Source organism: Terrapene carolina, unplaced genomic scaffold, assembly GCF_002925995.2.
Source record: "Terrapene carolina triunguis isolate 2854851 unplaced genomic scaffold, T_m_triunguis-2.0 Scaffold629, whole genome shotgun sequence".
Taxonomy (NCBI): Eukaryota; Metazoa; Chordata; order Testudines; family Emydidae; genus Terrapene; species Terrapene triunguis.
Window position 1 is genome coordinate 671,611 of NW_020664980.1, and position 24,281 is coordinate 695,891.

The 24,281-nt window shown below is 42.0% G+C and overlaps 1 protein-coding gene across 1 annotated transcript in view; it reads left to right on the forward strand.

Moving 5' to 3' along the window:
* The first annotated feature begins 519 nt into the window (after nt 1-519).
* NSG2 (neuronal vesicle trafficking associated 2) overlaps nt 520-24,281 on the forward strand; it is a 47,380-nt gene continuing 23,618 nt past the window's right edge. Inside the window, exons 1-3 of the mRNA XM_024199388.2 lie at nt 520-606; nt 1,426-1,576; nt 12,922-13,041. Coding sequence (XP_024055156.1) covers nt 1,448-1,576; nt 12,922-13,041 — 249 coding nt within the window. The 5' untranslated portion in view covers nt 520-606; nt 1,426-1,447. The remainder of the gene's footprint in view (nt 607-1,425; nt 1,577-12,921; nt 13,042-24,281) is intronic.

The following is a 24,281-nucleotide window of genomic DNA, read 5'->3' on the forward strand; positions in this document are numbered from 1 at the left end:
TTCTTGTTTCTTTAGGGGGCTAAATCCTGCAACCTCCACTCAAGATTTACTAATTGGAGCCAATAGAAGTTTCCCCTAATTAAGTCTGGAGTGAGGGCTGCAGGATTTGGCCCTGTCTAGGAAAACTCCTTATTGTTGGCGTCCCATACAGGAAATCACAGTTGCACAAACAGCAGTTTCCGGGCTTAGGTACCGCCGCGCAGCATCAGGGCACAAGCTGGAATCGTTGCTCCTGATTGTATCTGAAAACTCCCCTCTCGTTCCCTGAGCAGGCTCCAGGTGGCGGTGGTGGGTAAGCGCTTTCCCGGCTGCCCTGTATGACTCCAGCGGATTTTTTTCTGCAGCACTTGCGGCCATGCACTGAAACAGCAGGTGGTGCCAGATTCCACATGGAAGCTGCTACCCTAGTATTTGTGTGTGTGTGTGCGCGCGCGCTGCGGGCTGGCGCTGCTCTCAGCACTCCACTCCCTGCTTCGCCGTCAGTAGCGTTTGGAGCCGGGCGTCTGCAGACCGAAGCGCTGTCCCTTCAGCACCACCTTCCTGCGCTGGGAAAAGCCCAGTCCTGCACAACTCGGCCCGATCCTCCCCAATAAAGCGTGGTTTGCAGTAAGTACAGGGAGATTTGTGGCTATGGGGGAGGGGAGGTGTTTGTTGCTGGTGTGTGTTGTGTGTGTTGTACAACATCCCCGGTGTGCCTGTATAGCTTCACCACCAACAGCCGACAATGAGAGCTCAGCCTGAGTTGCATTGTGCCACAGTTTGGGGGGTGTCTGTCCCGCTCTGACAGGGGCTCAAGCTTGGGGGGGTATATTGAAAATCAGAAACCCATTCTCATATAAATATTTTGTCTTCTTTAAACAAAAATAGCCTATAGGAAAGCAGCCTCCAGCCTGTAATAGCAGCCCCATCATCTGATTAACCACAGGACAAGGGGAAACATGCCAGTTTCAGCAGCATTCTTTTCTGTGCACTTTTTATGTTGTCTGCTAACAAGGATTTTCGTAGCTCTAGACACCAACAATATACGCGATGAAACAAATACTGGGCCAAGTTTATCCCTGGTAGAAGTCCATAGGCATCAGTGGATTTACAGCAGGGATGCATTTGGCCCGTGTGCGAGGGCTTTTTGCAACGCGGTCCTGATCTGCAACAATATTTGTGGTGTTAGTGGGATTGTGAGAGGTTTTTATTTGGACTCACTTTGGGCCTTTTGAGCAGTTTTTATTTGTTTAATGTACCTTAAAGTGAAGTTGTTCCAGATTTGATATGCTTTGTCTCTAGCAATCCAGTAAAAAAGCCCAAATGAGCAATGACTGATATGCAGAATTCAACAGAGCAGTGTCAGACAGAATCCTCTTCTCCATCTCCTTTCCCCTTCGCCCATCCCCATCCCCTTGTAACATCAGTCATCTTGATTTGTTTTAGGTCTGGAAAGTGAGGTCCAAGAATGGTGAAGCTGGGGAGTAATTTGAGTGACAAGAACAGCAAACAACCATCCAATGAAGATGGTTTTCAGACAGTTCCTTTGATCACACCCTTGGAAGTAAATCATCTGCAGTTCCCAGCTCCAGAAAAGGTAACCCCCTGCCCCAAACAAACACAAAAAAACCTCACAAAGAGCAACCAGGTCTCTGCTTTTCACTGCCCTGTTCCATTACTGGTCTCTAATGGGCATTAAAACGCAATCCTTCTACCTTATCAATGCAACACAATAAAAAAGGGTTTTCTTTGTTGGTGTTTTTTTTTAACACAACAGACTGACACATGCAAACTAGAAAATGTTTCCTTGTGATTGCAGGTTGGGAAAAGGCTTAATATATTTTTCCTAAAAATGGCATTAAAATTAAATAGGAAAAGGCTTAGAATGCATCTGAACAACAAAAGAGGCATCATGTGAGCAAGTGAGTCTGCACCTGCATTGAAAGTGATGAGATGATAATTGTGTAATAAACAAAAGTTGAAGGGTATCTCATTTTAATTACGCAAATCAAGATTTGTTTTCTTAACTGTGGCCTTTCAAGGTCCATTTGATTTTAATTCAATTTGATGTATCTGACTAGAACAACTGAATTCCCCTACAGAAAATGTGGTAATGGGTCATTCCATGTATTCTTTTTTCCCCATTGGCTTCTGTGAGGGAGCAGCTTTTTCTCCTAGCCAATCAACACTCACAGAATTTAAGTGCTGCACTAAAATGTTCAAAAATGGGCACCAGTGATTGGATGGTGTTTATCAGCTGGTTTCTTTTAAGGTACTGTATGTACTATGAAATCATTTTGTCTGTTTATATACAGTGATGATATATGTCAATAATGTTACAAGGAGATAATGTGGGATACCATTAGGATATTCACAATGAGATCAAATGTCCAAGAGATTCCACTGTCACTGCTCCTTTTGAAAAAAAAAAAAAAGGCTTGCTGCAGTGTGGTGCCTAGATAGCACAGCGATAAATGCCATGTCGATACAAAAGACAGAGTGAAGGAGTAAATCTCATGGGATAATGATAGCAGCAAAATTATATATAGAAAATACATAACAATGTGTGTGCATATATTTCTAGTACATACACATATGTTACATATTTATATTTGTGTGTTTATATATTTTATATACATATAAGCAGATTATTATTTATTTATTTTCTATAAAGAACCATATATATATATATATCAGAACCAAATTAATTGACACATGTTGGTGGAAACCAGATCCATGCCAAAATAGGGATAATGGTCTTGATTCTCCTTCCACTTGTGCTAGCGTCAATGCACCGGTGTCAAGTAAGAGTAACATAATTGAAATCAATAAAGTGATGCTGATCTGAACTGGTGTAAATGAGAGGATAAACTGGCTCTTTACCTCTAGTGCTGATAAACAATCTGAAAATTAATAACAAAATAACTAAAAATGATTAACATGATTTTTCAGAAATGTCTGAGAGGCATTAGGGGAAATCAAGGATGCATAAGAGCAACTCATTTTGATGCTACCACAAAGCAGCTGGTCAAGTTCAGGCACTAATTGCCATACAGTGTGGGGTTTAAATCGCTCAGGTAGTGGCTACCACCTGTAAAATTAAAAAACAACATTAAAACTGATGGATTGATAATGAAAACTCTGATGATTACCATATTAAAATTATCTGTTGGTGAAAACCCATTGTAATGTATTGGTCTAAATGGATTCCCAGGCACTCTTTCTGTTTAAATGAATGTGCCAATAATGTGTATTCATCTCCATGCACATGTAGTTACTACACTTGTTAGTTGTGGCTCATACCCCTATGTCTTTTGTCCTATCCTTGCCTGAGGGCTGGAGCACCTGCCAAAGGACAAAGGCCCTGATCCAAAGCCCATTGAAATCAATGCTATTGACTTCTATGGACCTTGAGACAGCTTTTAGGCGTATTATAGCAGGAGTTAGCAGTAACAGAAAATCTGTTATAAAAAAGGAGAAGGTGCTAAAAATCCCCAACAATCCTTGTTACTTTATTATTTATAGGACAAATCCTGAAGGGTGAAAGTCACTCCATAGCAGAGGGCCTTTGTAAGGCCCTATTAATCAGCTGAACCTAAGGTAAAGAGAGTGGGGGTTAAGTGGTAAGGGTGAATTCCACCTTACTCAGTGTTTGCGCAAGCAAAACTCTCACTAACTTCAGTGAGACATAGAGCCTGAGGAAGGACTTGGGTTGGCCTATATTTATGTTTGAATTTGTTTTGCAATCAGGGAGCAGGAATGTTTTCGATTTTATTTTAAAGGGAATTTTACTTTCTGTCTGTAACAGATGCAGTCTTGCCATCTGTGGATTATGGCTTCTGAGAGTCAGAACATGAGCCAGGCTGGCTTTTGATGCCTCTTAAATGAGTGGTCAAAGGGGTCAAAACTAGTGTGCAGTGGGGGCTTGTGCATCAACAGACAAAAAGTCACTGCTCTCCTCTTCTTAAATGTAAATCAGTTGCTGCTTATTTTTAATCACAAGGAGCAGTGTTCTAGACCTCTGCCTTCCTTTGTTTGCCCATCAGTGCCATTAATCTTGCCAGTGTAACAGAGAAGGATATGTTTCGGCATCTTTCCTTTAAGTGAAGTCCTGAAAAACTTCTTTGGTTAATAAGCTCGCCTGCTATAAGTTCTCCTTCCTGAGCTTACCTAGGGTACTATAGTTATTCTCATGTAGGGCACCACAAGTTCTAAGGCTGACCCTGAACTCAGGTCATTGTGCACAGCTTGCAGGAAATTGAGGCTATTTTCAAAGCTGATGGGATTTGGGCACCCAATCCTGTTCAGACTAAGATTGGATGTCTTCCTGGAAGACAAGCATTAGCCAAGCACAAGTTATTGGGCTCAATACAGGGCTAACTGGATGAAATTCTATGGCCTGTGTGACACAGGAGGTCAGATTTGATGATCTAATAGTCCCTTCTGGCCATGAATTTCTTTCCCTCCCAAATTCAAGGGGTATCATGGTTTTGTGGGACTACATAGGTCAGCTCTGATGCTGGAAGAAACCTTTCTCCTTGGCAGGAGCAGTACATTTTATTTATCTGTCTTGCCAATACCAAGGCCTCTCAGAGTGAGAGACTCTCCATTATTAATAATCCTGGAAAGTAGTATTTTAAATTTTCATGATTTGCACTTTGCACCACCTGAACTGTAATATATTACATGTGCCTTGGCAGTGAAGTGGGAATTACATGAGGGCTGTGTGTCCTTTTCTAAATGAATAATTTAAAGTTTTCACAATGCCAGTTATGTTAAATGTTATTACTCATTTCTTTGGGGAAAATGCAGAGCTTAAGCACAAATATAAAGTGGCAATAAATGATATTACATTTAGCCACGCAAAGAAAAGACTTAGAATTCATATCAATTCATTTTCTGAATCTCCTACTTCATCTTTTACAGGAAAATCAGATTTTTAAAAGTTACAGTAATAAATGTCATGTTTTTCCTTGTTACATTTCACATTTACCCCGCTCCTGCTTAAAACAAATGGTCAAATGGTTTTTAATTTCTTTCTTTCTTTCTCCTTCATCAATTGAACATTTGGAATTCCCAACATTCTCTCTGCTGTTTATTCCCCCCCCCCCCCCCCCCCGGATGTAGGTTATAGTTTTTAACATGCACACATAGCATCTGATCTGTTGTTCCTCACCTCAATATACCCATAATCTGCCAAAGCCAACACACCATTACGCACAAAGGGCTTGATTCTGGACTCATTGCTGACAAAGATAATTTTGCTTTTGACTCTAGTGGGATGAGGATTAGGCCCAACATAGCAGGTGCATTTAGTTATAGACCTCTGTGACTGTTTTAATACAAGACCTCATCAGCCAAAATTCTGCTTGTATGCAAGGATGAATATTACCCACAGGAAATGGAACTGCATAGCATATATGGCTCATGCCTACCTACATTGTCACTACTTTTAAAGGCCTAATAAAAACCCATTCTAGAGGGTTATTATTGATAGGTGTCACAGAAGAAATGTGTTTTAAGGAGGGATTTGAATGAAGAGTGAGAGGGTGATTGGTATTCATGCACAGTATCCAAACATGTATGCTTCATGAAAGGATGCACAAAGATAAGAGCAGGGAGAAGAGTCATTTAGGAAGGAGGTTTTGGCAGAACTTGAGTAGCAGAAAGAGGAGTAGGAGAAGCGGAGGGCAGAGATGTCTGTGGGAACTGTGTGTTGCAGGACAGGAGCAGGTGCAGGAGACATTGCAATGCTTCAACAAGGTGTGAAAGGTGATAGGAAACCAGAGAAAAAGAGCAGATTCTGAGGTGACCTAACAGAGGTTTCAGATTATTGAAGCAGTTGAGAGGTGACATTTTTCATACTGGTCAAGATGTCAAAAATTAGGGGGAAATAATTCAAATATTAGGAAATGAGATGTAAATATGGCATTTAAGATTAACTAAATTACACAAAGGTTTCTATGGAATAATGGCCATTTGTCCTCTACCTAGAAATAGGGCCTGGAAAATCAGTGAGTTTGAGCTCACAGAATTCCCTAAACAATGTTCCATTTGAGGAGCAGAATTTATTGCTTCTGGAATGGGCAGGAAACTTGGCCTTCTGAAGACACAGACTGCTTGACATCTGCAGAGAATATCCATGGATCTTGGGACATCTTTCGAGAGATGGGTCATTGGCATGGTGTCTCAGTACCCCCCACACTGCTTCTAAGCCTTCCCCGCCACACACAGAATAGATTCATTAGGAATTGTGATCCCATGAGCTTCTGTAACTCATATTGCTCAAGTGATACTCTTTGTCCCCTTCTAGAGGCTGATCTTTATAAGAGGCTAATGAGGATGCTGCAGCTGTCAGCCAGTGGACTTGGTTCTTTAGCTCAAGAGGCAGAGGTTCATGCTTTTAATGGGAGAGTTCCTGGGTTTAATCTCTGCTGGTGACCCATGGTGGGCAGTAGCCATAATCCCACCATGTCCTTGCCATAAAATCCTCCTTTATTTCAATGTGTGGAGGGTGATCTTACACTGCAGTATCCCAATCGGCTTAAGGGGGGCCATGCTATGGAGAGCCTCCGTCTCCCTGGTCTAACTTCCTAGTTCCTGATTCCACAGCATACCAAAGGCTTCCATGTGCTCAGATGGAGTGTGCCTTGGAGCCATTGCTATCCCATAATGTGCCACTGTCCAAGCTCTGCTCCACTTAGCTTTCTGTAGTGGGGGAACCTGAGAGAACATGGGGTGTTTAGAGTAGCAGTGTGGTCAAGTAGGTAGAGCATGGGCCTGAGAGTCATGAGAGCTGGTTTCTATTCCTGTCTCAACCATTGACTTGCTGGTATGACTCAGCAAACCACTTCCCCTTCTCTGTTTCTAATTCCCAATTTGTACGATAAGGAGAATGATTTATGTGCTGTTATGTAAAGCTCTATGGATGAAGAGCATGACAGGCCTGGTAAGCATTATTATTATAAATTGCTGAGTGATGGTGACTGAAGCAATAGTCTTAGGCTCTGGTCCATCAAAGCACTTAAGGATATGTTTAACTTTGTACATTTGAGTAACCCCATTGACATTAATAGGACTACTTATATGTGGTAAGCACATGCTTAAGTACTTTGCTAGAGTGGGGCCTTAAAGACTGCAAGAGATAGCTAGACTTTTTTCTGGAGAAGGGGGTGGGGTGTGGCAGACGGGATCCAAAGAAAGAGAAGTGCTTCCATGTTGGGTTTGGCAGCTTTCTCCTCTTCCTAAAATGTCTTACAACCCATTTACAAACTTCATTTTGGAAGCAGCTTTCACAGGACAGTTCTACCATGGACACGAAGTGAAGCAAATACAGAATACTTTATTTCTGTCCTCTTTATTGCCTTTGCTATAAACAGCATCGTCCCTGTTTAGATGCAAGATGGGGCCTGGCTGGGAAATGTAGTAAGGGATTTGTAAACAAGTTATAGCAGCAATATCATTTTGCCTAAAGATCCTCTGAGTTGGCATTTGTCTAGACTCCACCTAGGGCACAGAGCTTGAAAGGGTCACAAAGCCTATAGATAAAGGTATAGCCAGCAGTAAAGCTACACTCTGCAACATTTCGGTGGGATGAACACCGTGTGTGAAGTTAAGCACATTTGTAAGTCTTTGCTAGATCGGGGCCTAGGCGAACACACACAAAGGCTGACAAGTGTTAAATGGTACTTATTCAGCAATTGCAGAGGCTAAACTGATCCCACTGATTGATAGGCTGAAAATTATTTTTCAGTATGACATCGATGTGCATGTTGCTTTACAAAATGGATAAACATGGATCCTCTGCCACAAACGGCTTAAGCCCAGATCCTCAAAGGAGCTTAGGTGCCTAACTCCCATTGATTCCCATTGATTTAAATGGGAATTAAGTGCCTAAATGCCTTTGAGAATCTGGGCCTTAGTCTAAGATGCTGAGCTGCAAGCACAGACCCTCGTGACCATGCTGAATCCTACTGAAGTCGAGGCCAGAATGGCAGAAGGAAATGAGAACACAGGGAGGCATGTGAAAGAAAAATGAGAGACAGGACTGTGTGGCTTTATGGGTCACTCGGGAGACTAATGCACGTTGACAGGGTGCAGCGAAGACATTATTTATTTCTCTAGCTAAATGAGATTTTGAGTGAATGATTTTTGTGTTATAAATGCACAAAGGGCCATAGTTAAGAAACCTCCTAAAAGAGTGGTAACCCGGTGCAGGGCAATGCTCTCTAGGGAAGTTGCCTTCCTCATAACAGACCATTTCCACTGTAACTTCACCAGAAAGAAGCAAGTAGGGAGCCTGGGAATTTCTTTTGCTTCATTTTGTATTGAGATCAAATACACTTTGGGGCCCAATTCTCTATTCCTGGTGTCAGTTAGGAGTAACTGTTGGAGTCAGTGGAGTCAAACTGTTGTAAAATGAGTGAGGAAAGAATGAGGCCCTCTATATTTTCTGTGTTTTATAACAAATAACTGGTGAGATATACGGTGCCTGATTTTTAATTCAAACAATGGGATCCTGGTCTTATGATGGAACTGCTTCAAGGACATGTACAAATGAATGATCTCTGATTACTGTATTGATTGTGGAGGTTCCACTGTGGGGATTTTTTATTATTACATAGTTCTACAGCCATTCGGCTGTAGATTCTTAGAGAGTCTGCTGCCATTTAGAGAGAGAGCGAGAGAGAGAGAGAGAGTGTGTGTTCAACAAACAAAAATTATAAAAAAAAAAAATCACAAAGAATTTTGAATAAACAAAAATCACTCCATTTCTAAACCGGCAGAATGAAAATGATTTTCCATTTCTTTGTGAAAAATTGGTACCATGTTTCGACCAGCTGTAGTTTAGACCTGCTCCAAAGACATCACTATAGAGATAGATGCAGAGAGAGCCATATTAGGCAGCACTTGGTATGGTCTGTGGGAGGATTTCCCTGTGACGGGTTGGATCACAGAAACCCCTTTGGGGCTGCCAACTGATGTGCCAAGACTACTTCTGCCCCTGCTTTCCTGCCCTGGCAGCTTGGGACTTCAGTGCCCTGCCTGGTTTGAGCCAGACCCGCTAGCCTGCTGCAAACCCAGATCCAGGTCTGAACCACGTCCCCTAACAGCTGTAGGCTTAACTGAAAGCAGCTTAAGAAGTGTTCCTGTTTTTAACACTTAGATGCCCAACTCCCAATGGGGTCCAAACCCCAAATAAATCCGTTTTACCATGTATAAAGCTTATACAGGGTAAACTCATACATTGTTCGCCCTCTATAACACTGGTAGAGAGATATGCACAGCTGTTTATACCCCCCCCAGGTATAAATACATACTATGGGTTAATTAATAAGTAAAAAGTGATTTTATTAAATACATAAAGTAGGATTTAAGTAGTTCCAAGTAGTAACAGACAGAACAAAGTAAATTACTAAACAAAATAAAATAAAACATGCAAGTCTAAACCTAATACAGTAAGAAAACTGAATACAGATAAAACCTCACCCTCAGATGTTTCAATAAGCTTCTATCACAGACTGGATGTCTTCCTAGTCTGGGCACAATCCTTTCCCCTGGTACAGCCCTTGTTCCAGCTCAGGTGGTAGCTAGGGGATTTCTCATGATTGCAGTCCCCTTTGTGCTGTTCCACCCCCTTATATTGCTTTGGCACAAGGCGGGAATTTTGTCTCTCTGGGTCCCCCCCCCTTCTAAATGGAAAAGTACCAGGTTTAAGATGGATTTCAGTTCCAGGTGACATGGTCACATGTCCTGTGAGACCCCAAGCCTTCATTCCTCCCAGCCTGACTCACAGGAAGGCCTGCCTGCCAACAGAGCCATCCACAGTCAATTGTCCTGGTTGATGGGAGCCCTCAAGATTTCAAACCACCATTAATGGCCCACACTTTGCATAATTACAATAGGCCCTCAGAGTTATATTTCATATTTCTAGTTTCAAATACAAGAGTGATACATTTATACAAATAGGATGACCACACTCAGTAGATTATAAGCTTTGTAATGATACCTTACAAGAGACCTTTTGCATAAAGCATATTTTAGTTACATTATATTCACACTCATCAGCATACTTTCATAAAATCATATAGAGTGCAACGTCACATTCCCTACCACCTGATGGAGCTCATTCGTATTGCTGGATACTGCTAATCTAACCCCAACTGGGTGATTTTTTTCCCGTGTGACTGGGCACTTGGTGAACAAGGTGTTAACTTCAGCTCAACGCTCAGCACCCCTTGCATTGGCTTTAAGAATGGTTTAGGACTAGAGTGGGGAGATTACCCTTACAATGATAGGATCCACACTCAGCCTATGTCTTTTTTCTGTCTAGTCACCAGCTGCCTAATCAAGATACTTTTGGAGAGCAAATATTTTACCTTTGGAATGTACCAGGTTGTATGTAATAGAAGAGCACTCCTAAATGCCTCTGTTACAGCTCTACCACACCCCTGCGAATTAATCTGATCAGTGGAGCAATTAGGGCCCCACTCACACAAAGGTTAACTGCTAGAGCAACTAGCAAAGGGGGCTCAAATAGTTTCTCTGATAATTGAGGACTGGGATTTCTTTTCTTCCTCCTCCTGAAAAGACTGTTACAAAATGGTGCAATGGACTGTTCAGTAGGTAGTATGGGCCTGGCTAGATTTATTTTCAACATCACACTTGATTCCTGGTTGTAGCTAGCACAGTTAAACCCTTATTATGGAGAGGTCCTTGGCTGAAGTAAAGCCGTTGAGTAAGAAAACCAGGATGAATAACAAATGTGCAGGAAAAAATATAAATTATACATAGAAACAAGTAAGGTTCTTAATATTTTATTTTCTAACTTTATAGCTCTGCATTGAGGCCTACTGTCCGAGCATAAGGGAAAACCCTCTTACCTATCATTATGGAATTTATCTACACACAAAATCTACATGAAACAAGTGAAAGGAATTTGAAAGAAGTCAAAGGGATTAAATTGAAAACAAATCAGACACTATGGAAGGAAAATGAACACTGTTGCATTACTTCTGCATTGCTGTCTGCAATTACATGAAAAAATATACGCCGCTGGAAACAGCAGAGTGGAGGGGATCTGGGTATTGTGGACGGTTGGTTTAAAAATAGAACAAAAGGTATTTTCTGAGCACAGGTGTGCAGGTGCTTATAGGTAGTACTCTATAATCTACTGTAGAGGCTTTACAAAGGGTGAAAAGGAAGAGTGGGAGTTAGGGCCCAATCTGGTGTGGGTTCGAGCATTCTCAGCTCTGTTTTGGCCAAAGCCTGAGAGCCTTACTTATTTTTAACCCCATTCTTACTCAGGCACATTCACACTAACTTCAGTGGGAGTTTTGCCTGAGTGATAACTGAGTAAGGACCACACAGGATTGGACCCTTACTCTACTTAGGGTGACCAGACAGCAAGAGTGAAAAATCGGGACGGAGTGGGGGGTAATAGGCACCTATATAAGACAAGGACCCAAATATCGGGACTATTCCTATAAAATCGGGACATCTGGTCACCCTAACTCTACTCTCCACTGCATAGAAGATGCAGTGTCACTTCAAACCCACCAGGCCAAATTCACCCCTGGTGTTGCTTCACCAAAGTTCGTGTAGTGCTGCCAGGACTCAGTTTGGGCTCACTATATTCTAAAAGGCTATTTTAATATAAATGTGTTTGAATCACTTCTTCTGACTCTTCTAAAGGCTGTTGTGATTGCTACTGTAGCAAATAATATGGAAAGGGATATTATTCAAGGGTATAAATATTAGCTATTAGCTACGTGCTTTGCATTTGAACCCACAGGGTGGTTTCCTCCTTTTCCAAGTTTCACATGATTTAAGTACAGAAGGAGAATCCTAGGGACAATTCCTGGACCAAATTAGGCTTGATATTCTTCATTTTACAATTACTGGCCAACTTTCTTCAACAGCTTTTTAGGGATTGCCAAGAAATTCCCATACTTTGAATGACCAAGTTCCTCAGAGTTCCAGAATTTTGTTCCTCACATGTGTCTTTTGCCTTTTTGTGGAAGCCCTCCTTTTAGAAACTTTATGTGCCATTTCTCTCTCCAATAGTGTTTTAGGGTTTTTTTTGTTTGTTTGTTTTGTTTTGAAAGGGATGGAGATGACATCTTCTCTCAATAGCTGTCAGGTTTCAGAGTATGTCTGTCTGATCTTCTATTGGCCAACTCTAGGTACAGTCATGTGTTCAGTGTGTAACATTTATTTTGGTGAGTTTAGTACAAAATACTTTATTTATCTAGTTATTCTTCCTAGATTTATAAAAAGGTTCAATATATCTCAAAGTTGCAGTGTTATTAATTTGACATTGTCCCTTTAAAAACCTGTAGCTATAGCACCTTGGATTATGTCTCATCATTCTTAAAAGCTAAATAGGAACAGGATTGGTCAGCACTTTATGTGAGAACTTTTCAGGAGAAGGTGGAAAGTGATATTGGTGGCTCAGGGCCTAATTGTGAGTGCTCAGTGCCTCACAGATTGGGCTTTTAATAAGTTATGCTCTTTCTTTAGAGGGGCTAATGGGCTGTGCTGTTGCAAGTTCTGTCATTTGGGTGGGATATAAAAGTTATGTCTTTGGTCCTGTAGCTATTAAAGAGCAGAAGTGATAACCTCAATGTCCTAGCACAACGTAAGTGATTATATATAGTCCATTGGAACGCCTTTTGCAGATTCAATTGGATGCGGTATTCTTTACTGTTGTGTAGTGCTGCAGTTAAATAGCTAATGTTTCATCTCAGAGGTGGCTGCATTTCAATGATGGATGAAGTTATTTTATCTAATCTAATCTATTTTACCTAGTTCTCAAATTGTATTAATGTTTGTAACACATTTGAGAGTGGCCAGTGAAATGGCATATAGAAAAGCAATTTATTTAAGATAACAAAAATGCCTACTTTGCACTTAAAGCTTAAAAGCGTTGACATTTTTCAGGTGATTGTGAAAACAAGAACAGAATATCAGCCTGACCAGAAGAACAAAGGAAAACTCAGGGTGCCAAAAATTGCTGAATTCACAGTCAGTTTCACTGATGGCGTAACAGAAAGATTAAAGGTAAGAAATGGTCATTGCCTGCTACCTTAAGATGTCAGCTTTATATATTGCAGAATAACTGATACAATGCAACAGTGAAAAATCTCAAAACTTAATGCTGTACTCACTGCTGGGGGCAAAGAGAGTTTTGCCTTTATAAGGATTAGGCTTTGCAGTGTTGTTGTAGCACGTTGATCCCAGCATATTAGAGAGACAAGGTGGGTGAGATAATATCTTTTATTGGACCAACTTCTGTTGGTGAGAGAGACAAACTTTTGGCTTACACAGAGCTCTTCTGTAGGTCTAGATTTAGGCTGTTATTTTAGGAAAGAACACAGAAATAGCCTAGAGAAAGAGTTAATTTTGAGATTTCAAACATTTTTCCCCTCTTGAATCATGACCAAATGTCAAAATCTCAAAATTTTTTGCAAACTGACAACCCCAAAATGTTTTGGGTTCAGGTCAATTGAAACATTTTGGTTTTACATTTTCTAAATGTTTTGTTTCTATCTTTATCTTTTTAATTAATACTTTAAAAAACTATAATGAGCTTACATTTTGAAACAAATCACTCTGAACCAAAAAAAAAATAATTTCAATGTTTCAACACTTTTGAAACTTTTCCCCCCAAATTTGGATAAACTGAGAAATTTGTCGAAACGGACCCTTTCAGCGAATTGACATTTTCCAATGTCAAAAAAAAAGTCTTTTCAAAAAATTACCAACCAGCTCTACTCACAGCCAAAAAAGAGCCCCGTCTGGTGAGGTACTGAGTGCCCTCAACTTTCCTTGACTGCAGCTGAATTGGGGAGGCTTAGCTCCTCCTAAAATCAGACCCAAAATGTGGCACAAAAAACATTAGAGCTGCTCAGAGGAAATATTTCAATTAAGCAATACACAATATGGAACACAATCTTATAAGGTCTGATCCCGCGTCTAGTAAGGTCAATTACAATTTTGTCATTAACTTAAATTGGGAACAGGATCTGGCCCCAAAGGGAGAAGACTTGTGTCTGGTCCAACAGTCCTTGTCCCTGAAAAGCTAGGACTGGGCTTGTAATAATGTAAGACTTTGTTCAATTCCTTGCTGTAGGTTTCTGGATGTTATGTCACATGCACTCTCTGCAGTCCATTATTTTGCCCAATTGCACTTGTTTCCATAAGACACTGAGACATGAGTATCTCAGCAAAGTCTGAAACTAAGAACAATGCAGACTACAAGTAGAAACACAATTTTGTTACAGCTATCCTCACTACCTCAGGAGACAAACATCACTTTGGACATCCTGGTATGTCAAAATGTAATACACAAAAACACGATCCAATACAAATCAGTTTAATTGGTCTTTATTGCAGTTTGGGACTTGATGGTTCAGCTTTCTAGAATGTTCAATTTTTTTAACAGCATTTTTGTAAAACACTGTTGAATTGTTTAATTTCTGCTTTTAATCAACGCACCAAGTAGCACACCTGGGTAACTCCATTGATTTGATCTGGTACATTTCAATCCGTGACTCATTTTCAAGTGGTCTATGAATAAATGTTAGCGGTCTCATTTTTTCAGGAGGCATGTTGCGCTTTGATCTCAGTTAGTTACATCGGGCCATATCATGCTGTTGATTTTTACTGCATTGATATTATCAATGACACAATTGCCTAGAACTTTTCATACCCATTTTCCACCAATGGTGTCACTGCAGTGGTCCCAGCAACAGTGTAAATGCTACTATAAACAGGGCTCAGGAGATTAAAATTCCGGGTCATGGAAACCACAGCATACATATCCCAGTGTGCATTATGTAAACCAGCAGTAGAAATAGATACTGTACCCAGGAAACAGATTTATGGAGGAATAAAATACAGCATCCTGTTTTCAAGATGTGCATTGTGCTAGAGCAGTTGTTCTCAACCTGCGGCCTGTGGGCCCCTTGCAGCCCAATCAGCACAATGCTGCGGCCCATGTGACATCCTCAGGACCATACAGGTAGTATTGGATGCAGCCCACAAAACACATTGTGGGCAACATATGCGGCCCACAATGGTAAATTAGTTGAGAACCATTGTGCTAGAGGCACCTAATAAATGGAATTGTTGTCATTACTGTAAGTAACTATGTGCTACCATCTATTTAGAGCTCAATCCTGTAGTCCTCAATCTGGAAACAGACAATGCAAGATCAGATTTTAATTCCATCCAAGGATCTGGCCCTATTATTTAAAAAGAAACCAAGAACATTTGATCCTTCTGTTTTACACATGTGGGAGGTCCATGATTTATTATAATATATGGTTAAAAATATAGTCCGCCTAAGCGTATAAGTCTTGTTTCATCTTCTCCTGTTATGGGTTTCTTATTTTTCCAATTACTCAGTCCCCTGGCCTGCTTCTATAGCTCAGATCCTCCTCTTGAATTTTTTGTGCTCTCATCTTTGTATTTCTGGTCCATCTCTTTCCCTCCCCTTGCCATCTGCTCTTGACCTCTTCCCCACACATAGCGTAAGTAGCCTGGCCAAGAGACTGGCCATGGGGAAGCAGGCTGTGATACCAAAGCCCATGTCAGACACATCAATGTAAACGTTTAAACTGGCTTTCCTTTTGTTGCACTGGAGGGTTGCTGTGGACCCACAGCTTTTCCCATGCAGCCTGGCAGTGCAGCGGTTTCTTTTTAAAGCTATTTCCTTTCCCTTAAATCCATATGATTTTCATTTTGTACTTTTCACTGTCACTTATTAATCACTCAGTGGATAAGACTATAAATCTCTACCCGCCTGTTTTTCATGAGGCTTCCACGTATTGTATTAGGTTTGTGGTATTATTTCCTAACCAAAATGAGCTGAGATAATAGATTATATTTTATTGCTTTTGTACTGGATTTTTTTCTATTATGCTTCATTTTTACATGGGTGCATGTTTTAGGAAAGTTATTAAAAATACCTCCCTCTGGTTATAGGCAGGTCTATTATCTGATACTGATGAAATCATTTTGCATTTGCTTTCTGTAAGAGAAAAGCACAGTAAATGCTTAACTTTTATTATCTCAGTTTTGGCTAAATTTTTAAAAGGTTTTTTTCCTCCTTCTTCCTTCCTTTTTTTTTTTTTTTCTCCTAAAGACCATATAAGTGAGATCATCATTTTCTGTTACTGGCTAGTTGCTCTGTACAGCATTCCAGTGAGTGATGTCTTGGAAATATCATCCACATGTTCTCATTAATGGGCCAATTAAAATTAGAGTATTTGTATACACGTGAACCAGATTCTCAGTTGTAAAACTGGAGCAGAATCTGGCCATATGTTTCCTAGGCCAAATGAGTCATCCTATTGATTTCAACAGGATGAATGGGGTGGGGAAGGTGAGCGAGCTGTGGGTCAACAGCTGATGTGTGTGAGTGGGGTGAAGGTGAGGAAACAGACAAGAAGGTAACCAGGAGATTGATCTCCTAATGCTCATGTACATGTCATTTTACTGTTGGATTAGGCACTCGGTAAATCAAGCGTCAACTTTAAAGGATAAGAAATGAGGTGTCTTGCTTCTTGCTTTCCCCCCTAAGGGCAGTATTATCATCAGTTCAGCCAGAAATAAATGTTTTGATAATAAGGCAAAGTGAGACTCTATCATTAATAACCATGAGTGGAAAGAAGCTGCTGGAATTCCATGTGTATGATTGTTACCCACCTGCTGCTGCTTCTCCCTCTGCCTCTTAATGTTCCTTATCTAGTGCAGAGGTTCTCACAACAAATTTTTTGGTGGCCTCAGAGTGTGGCCACCAACACTTGCTGGTGGCTGTGCTGACAATTTTTCCTAAATACTTAATTAACTTTAGGAAAAACAAATAAATATGCACATATACATGTCCAAATCATTGTAATTTATTTATGTAGGGTTTGTTCAGACTCTGTAATAAAAATAATTTACTGTTGTCTCTATTCTTTACTGGACCTACACAGAATAGAAACACAAATAAGGCGCTTTGCATGTTGTCTTTTTGTTGTTTTTTCTTTTGCTTTGTTGGTTGCACTTTTTTTTCTTCTAAGACTTGCTAGCTGGTAAGTCTTCTGCTGTGAAAAGTGATATTTGTATGTTTGTTAATATCACTTTTCACAGCAGACTTACTCAGCCCCGGCAAGCCCTGGGACAAGTTTAAGTCCTGAATGGGGAGGTCGGCAGGGAGGCAGCGGGGCCAGGGACAATGGCAGGGGTGGTGAGCCTGGGGCCGGAGCCTGGAACCTGAGCCTACCACCACGTGGACAGAGCCTGAAGCCCCGCGGCCGAAGCCTGCCTCCCCTATCCCTGGAAAAGTGGGGAATTCACCAGCTGCCTGCACCTCCAGAGTATTTCTCTCTGGAGGGGGGCAGGGCCCAACCTGGTGGCCGTGGGAGAGGGGCCACTGCTTTGCCCCCCCACCCCATCAAAGCCCAGATGACTGTGGCCGCAAGGAAAGGCCCTGGTGGCCACATGCGGCCACAGTGGTCGCATTTGAGAAACACTGATCTAGTTTGTCAACTCCTTTCTCTGTGTTAAATTCCTCTCTGCCTTTGGTCACTTTGGTACGGGAAAGTTCACAGGGAAAGGAGGAGGTTTTCTGAAGGTTTTCATTTTTTCCGAGCCATGTAGTTACATCACACAGAACTTTTTTCCTTCTCTGGGGAAGTTTCAGGACCATATGTACATGACAGTCGAATCCTCAGATGCTCTTTATTTTGCCTTACTGGATATCTTTTATTGAAGACGCTAATAAATTATTAGACAACCCTCTAACATGAGCCTGCCAAAGTCAGAATCGAAGCTTATATATGTGTATCTTTCATCCATCTAGAACAGTACAGATCTGATCTCTTTAATTATCATAAAGTCTGACAGCAGCAACTGTCCCCAGGCGATGATTCTTATTTCAGTCTTACCTCTTCCTGGAATTTTCGATAGTTTCTGTAGCTTGTCACTTCTAATCTATGAGATTGTGTTTCTTTATAGCTCAGTACAGTGTGTCCTGGAACTTTGACCAATTAGGCTTATTCTTCGGCTACATGAGTCATCTCATCCATAGTTTGACAAATGTTTAAATAGCTATGTGTAGACAAGTTACAAGAAAATGATGTTAAAATAGCATTAAGGTAGAGCTGTCTATACACAAAAGGAATTTCTTTCCTTATTTTATCCTTTGCCCCTCCAGAGAAGAAATGACAAAATGTTTCTAAGCCAGTTGGCAGTGGTTTATGTGTCTTATCCCTTCTGGGCTGATATACGTTTATAGAGTGCCTCTCTAGGAAGTTTTTGAACTAGCTTAGGCTGCTTTCCCCTCAGTCTGTGATACTGAGGTATTCCCAGCCCTCCACGAGATCCCACAGGTCCATCAACGAGGGGTGGGGTGAGGATATAGTGATTACTTTGAAATACATAGCAATTATTTGCCACGCGGTCAGAGTTGTGCTTATTACTATCCCTTTGGTTAGGTAACAAAGCCATGGTGCAGTAGATCAGATCCAGTAGTTAAATGCATGATCATAGAGGTGCCTTACGGCCCTGCCAAGACAGTGTATTGCTTTCTGGAGAGTCAGAATGGATCCAGGCCTAGCTATATCAGGTGAGGCTCACCTCTTCTATAGCCTATGACATTGCAGATGATGGCTTCTGAGAACAAGCTGGTGATGTGCTAATATTGTACAGTAATTCTGAAGTGGCCATGTTTGCATCTTTCTACCAAACTCAGGACATGTCAAATGCTTTTCTGGTTTCAAGGCACATTATTCTTTGAAGGTTTTTGACTATTCAGAAGGGCAGTGTCTCCAGTGGTTCCTTTTGCCTTTCTACCTTTTCAACCTTCCAGTTAATATAGAAGTCTCTGATTCAGTTACTGTTTGTACCCCATCTCCTCTCTCCTTTATTACAAGCAAGTAATTTCACTGTGTGACCAGTGTGACTTCAGTAATCACTAAACTCTTTAAAAGCTGTGGAGCACTGGCCTTCATAGCTGAGTGGTTTAGTGCATCAGTTGCGGGGACGGACTGTAGATACCATCTATTGCAAGTCTTCCACATTTCTTTGCTTTTTATGGATCCTCCTCTTGAGAAAGCTAAATTCATTGGTCTCCGGACATTGAAGTAATAAAACCACACTCTTGTATCTAACAGAACAAGGTTGAGAGTGGATGGATAGGGGAGAAATTAAGATATTTCAGATGTTGTTTTCTTGTGAGCAATTTATCTAGCTGGAAAATCAGTTGCACGTATTGCTTCACTAAACAAGATTGGAAACTTCACCCTTTGCTATAAGGTAGCGAGATCCATTTTCAGAGTCACTGGCTGTGTAATCCTTTCCTTTTGAGAATGCAATCACAATGCATTTCTTATCACTCCAAATCAAAAAAGGTCCAGAGATTGCTCGGAGGAAGGTATTTCTAATATGCAGTGGGATTAATGATTCAACTCACTTTTCAGCAGGTTCCCAAAGTGCAATGGAACCCATTTAAATATGCCTGTTACCTGAATATACATACCAAAGCAATGAGTTTCCTCTGACCCAGAGTCAAAGAAGTGAAATGAAACCACAGAGTCTATTTCAGAGTCATGTTTATTCACTAAAAAGTAAATTGCAATAAAAGCTTTTCCCTCCAAAGGAGAGAGCCTGGGTGCCTCAAGCCAAACCCTGCAAGGCAGACGATGTGATAATCTCTTGCTAATCAAAAGCGTGCATCTATTTAATGCCTTTGGCTCAGAATTAAGACTGGCTTTATATTATGGATTGATGACGGGGCAGGGCCAAACATTCTGCTAGTATAAATGGGGGCAGCTCCATTGACATCAAAGGAGTTTCATCTACTTACACCAGCAGAACATTTGGCCCCTCCATGTCCAAGAGGTAGGTAGATTTTGCAGTGCAAGCACACTCATCTTGCAGGCACAGCATTTCTTAAGGAAAGAAAGAGTGATTGGCTCATTCTCCTATTACAGTGAATGGGGGAGTTTTGCCATTGACTTTAGTAGAGGCACATTTGGGTCCAGAATCTTTATTTATATATTTCTGTAGCTGAAATCTGCTGAGATTCCACCAAGAGTTTCTTACACTGCGTGGTGTAAAGAATTTGCTGTGTGAATTTTTGCCTGCCAGAGGCATGTCATCCAAATTATTGCACCTTGATTTGTATGTTGATTTTGTAACATGTTGCATGGTAACGTGGACAGATGGATGGATCAGCTACACATCCCTCCACGCATTTTTAAAAGGGCACATCGCCATTGCATCTGGGATACCAAGCATGGTACTCTATTGTTCTCCCCGGTGAAATTCTGCTCTGCTCTGCTCCCTCAGAGGTGTGGCTCTCCCACATTGCCCTCCCCCGCAAGCGTGTCATTCTTCCACCTCCCCTGCCGCTGGGTGCTGTTCTGCAACACTCCCAGTAAGACATTGACCTGCCATGCTCTCCATGAGCATCTCCATAGGATGGGAATGAATGTGCTCTGCTTCTCCATACGTTGCTGTTCTCCAACGCTTGCCCACAGGGTGCTGGTCTCCCACTCTTCCATGTAAGGCACCACTTTTTCACATTTCCCTGTAGGACTCTGCTCTGTGCTGATATTCTGTTCACTAACCTGCAGACAGATAATCACTTAAAAGAAAATGGTCTGGTGTGTGTCCTTGTACCCATTCACTGTAGAGCTGTATTTTTAAATAAAAGGATCCTTTAATTACTAAGTTGCCACAGGGCAGCAGTTGGATGGGGGGAAAAGCTTGTGTGCGGGAGCTGTGCAGTTTCCCCTACTTCTTTTTAATAATAATAATAATTAATAATGATAATTAATAACAAAGTTACCATAGCAACTGCCACATCACGTATCAGATATCTTTGAGATGCAGGATGCTGCTGAAAGATCATATTACAGTCCCTAATGCAAATGGTGCTTCGAGGAGGGAACATGCTCTAATAAACAGAGATTTTTCTCACTTTAGTGATAATTGTTAATGCAACTGGGTTATTCTTTCCGGGCTGCACACTACGCATCGTGCTCTAATGTTCTTTATCTTCCAGGAAAGCCAGGGGCAAAATGAAGAGTTACAAGTGGAGGTGAATGGGTAACATGAAGACAGGGGAACAGCCGGAGTGAGTGTGATAGGAGTGAAATGCAAGCTGAAGTGAAAACTTGTTGTTACTCGGGGTACATTCAGCATAGGTAGTGGCGATGTGCTTTCCTGATTGCTCAGACTGTATAGAATGTCCTGGGTCTCATTAAGTTTCAGGATATTTCTCTGTTAATCTGAGCTGAAAAACTTGAAATGTTAGAAGGTTTCGCTGCTTAGTTATCCATATTCTTTAGGAGTACTCATCTACTACCAGACTTAGCTGCCTGTCTTTGCAGATAAACCTCCTTCCCCAGCAGGCTCTGACTCCCTTCTACTCTATCTGACATGGTGTTGTCTTAGGGGAATTGGATGGTTGCCTGTTCACTCTCTCTGGCATATTCTTTGTGATGGGGAGGTCCCCAACGAATTTGAGTCTTCTTAAGAAGGTGACTAGGTGGCCTTTTCCCCGGGGCTCCAGCCTTAGGCTTTCTTCTAGGATGGCCAGGAGGAATTCTCTTTCACTCCGGTGTGATGGCTTACAGTGCCTCCTTATTGAGTTGGCTGATTCCATCGGCCTCTGATCCACTTTAAGCTAGTGCAAACTAGATCTCGTGCAGCTCTGGGATGAACTTACACTCACACTCAAGGCACATGTACAAGGAAATAAGAAATGTTGCTGATCTCCTTTTTGCCTGAGACCAGCCATCATTCTTCCCCTCCTTTCCCCCGATTGTGAGGGGGACAGAAGAAGACTGGCATATGTGTCCCAGTTAGGGCTGCCAATTTTCTAGTCGCACAAAACCGAACATCCTAGCCCCACCCCTTTCCCGAGGCCCCAGCCCCGCTCACTACATTCCCCCCCCCCCACAGTGGCTCACTCTTCCCCACCCTTACTCACTTTCTCTGGGCTGGGGAAGGGGGTTGGAGTGCAGGAGGGGGAGAGGGCTATAACTGGGGGTGTGGGCTTTGGGGTGGGGCCAGAAATGAGGGATTCAGGGTGTTGGAGGGGGCTCCAGGCTAGGGCAGGGGGTTGGGGTGCAGGGAGGGTGAGGGCTCTAGGCTGGGGTGCAGACTCTGGGGTGGGGCTGGGGATGAGGGGTTTGAGGTGCAGGAGAGGGCTCCAGGTTTTGGGGGGAGCTCAGGGTTGGGGCTCGGGGCTGGGGCTTACTTGGGCAGCTCCTGGTCAGTGGTGCAGCGGGGCTATGGCAGGCTGCCTGCCTGCCCTTGCCCTGACACCGCGCTGTGCCCTGGAAGCAGCCAGCAGCAGGTCCGGCACCTAGGCGGGTGGTGGGAGGGGGCAGGAAGCTCCGTGAGCTAGTCTTGGCTGCAGACACTGCCCCTCCAGCTCCCATTGGCCAGGAACCGGCCAATGGGAATGCGGAGCCAGTGCTCAGTGCGGGGGCAGCCTGTGGAGCCCCATACCCCTCCCCCGTCTAGGAGCCGGACATGCTGGCGTGGCGTAGTGCGGTGTAAGGACAGGTAGGAACTAGCCTGCCTTAGCCCAGCAGCACCGCCGACCGGACTTTTATTGGCCCGGTTGGCGGTGCTGACCGCAGCCACCAGGGTCCCTTTTCGACTGCGTGTTCTGATCGAAAACTGGACACCTGGTCACCCTAGTCCCAGTCATTCTCACACCATGCACAGAGACAGAATGGTTTAGCCAGTTGTGGCAGTGACAATTCTAAGCTTTGAAGATGAGTTGAATGGGTGTTTGTGACTCACTCACTAAAAAGTAAATAACACCACTTTTCATATGCTCAGATATGTTAGCCTTATATAGTACTATCAGTCGGGCAACTTTCCATTTGTCTGCATATCCATTTTTCCATATGAACACTTCCAGCTAACACCTAGCTTCCTGTTACAAAAAAGCCAAGCCAGGAACACCCCCATAAAGGTTCCGAGACTAAAATACACAAAATAAACACATTTTGATTTGACTGGATTCTTAGATAGAAATAATTGGGGGCCGCCTTACAGACAAAAGAAACATAGGTCCTTGTATCAAAAGTAAAAACCCAAACAAACACAAGAGTTTACCTCATTTTCATGCCCATATTCTGCACATAAATTCTCCTGTACCAAAGTAATACTTAAATACCTCAGATGTAGTTCCTGCTTTCAGTAAACATGAACAAATTAATCAGCTGAGCAGATTTAGCTGAAGGGTTTTTTGTTTGTTTGTTAGCGGAATTTTGTGGGGGAGAATGCAATTTCTGTTCAGACAACATGTATGTAAATTGACAACACTGAGATCAGTGGGACTACTCACATGAGTAAGAGTTTGCTGATTTGGTTCCCTGAATCTGCATTCTCTGCAGAAACAATGGAAATCTCAATTGACCCTTCACTACAGTGTCACAAATACAGTACAATTCCTGTTTGGGTTTATGTTAAAGGCGAGGGTTTCTGAGACTGGATGGGAGCCCACACAGGGTACAAATTGTAGAACATAATAGCAGCTTCAGTTTAGTTTGAATAATTTCATTAGACGGGGTCTCTTTGTCTTTAACAACCAAATGTAATATTTCCTTCTGGTATCTTCCCCTGGTTATGGCCCCTATTTGTAGAGTAATTTTCTTGTCAGCAGCTAGGGTGGAATAAAATATGTTTGAGGCTGGCTTAGTTTTTTTGCACTATTATAGCAAGCGAGAACTAACGTAATGAAAGGGGCAGAGATGTTTGTTGACCCGAAGCCAAGGCAAAGTTTGTTAACTCTCGCAAAGTGCATTTCAAGTGCTGTATCCAAACCTCAGAATGCTCAAAATTGGACAAGGGAAACACTTCACCCGAGCTTTTCTGTACAATTTCATTCTACTTATCATAAAGCAGCACAGGCTGCTGACTGAGCCTGGAATAGAACTGAGCTCCCTCCTGTTAACACTTGCAGGCATATTAAACATGTTGGCCCAGATCCTCAGTAGGTGTAAATTGGTGAAGCTCCTTCGAAGACACCAGCTGAAATTTTTTAAAGTAACATTTGTATTTTAATACAGTAATACCGTACTCATTTAAAAGAAAAGAACTTTAAATTCTCCTATTGCCCAGGGGACGCATTTGTGGCCCAGCCAATTTGTAGTAAATGCAGGAATGTCTCTACACTATGTACTATTGTGATGTGCCCACATAATAAGCATAGTTTTGTGAGAGAAATGGGTGTATTGGACCATGAATGCTGGTGCTCTATTAGTTTTATTTCCTGACCCATG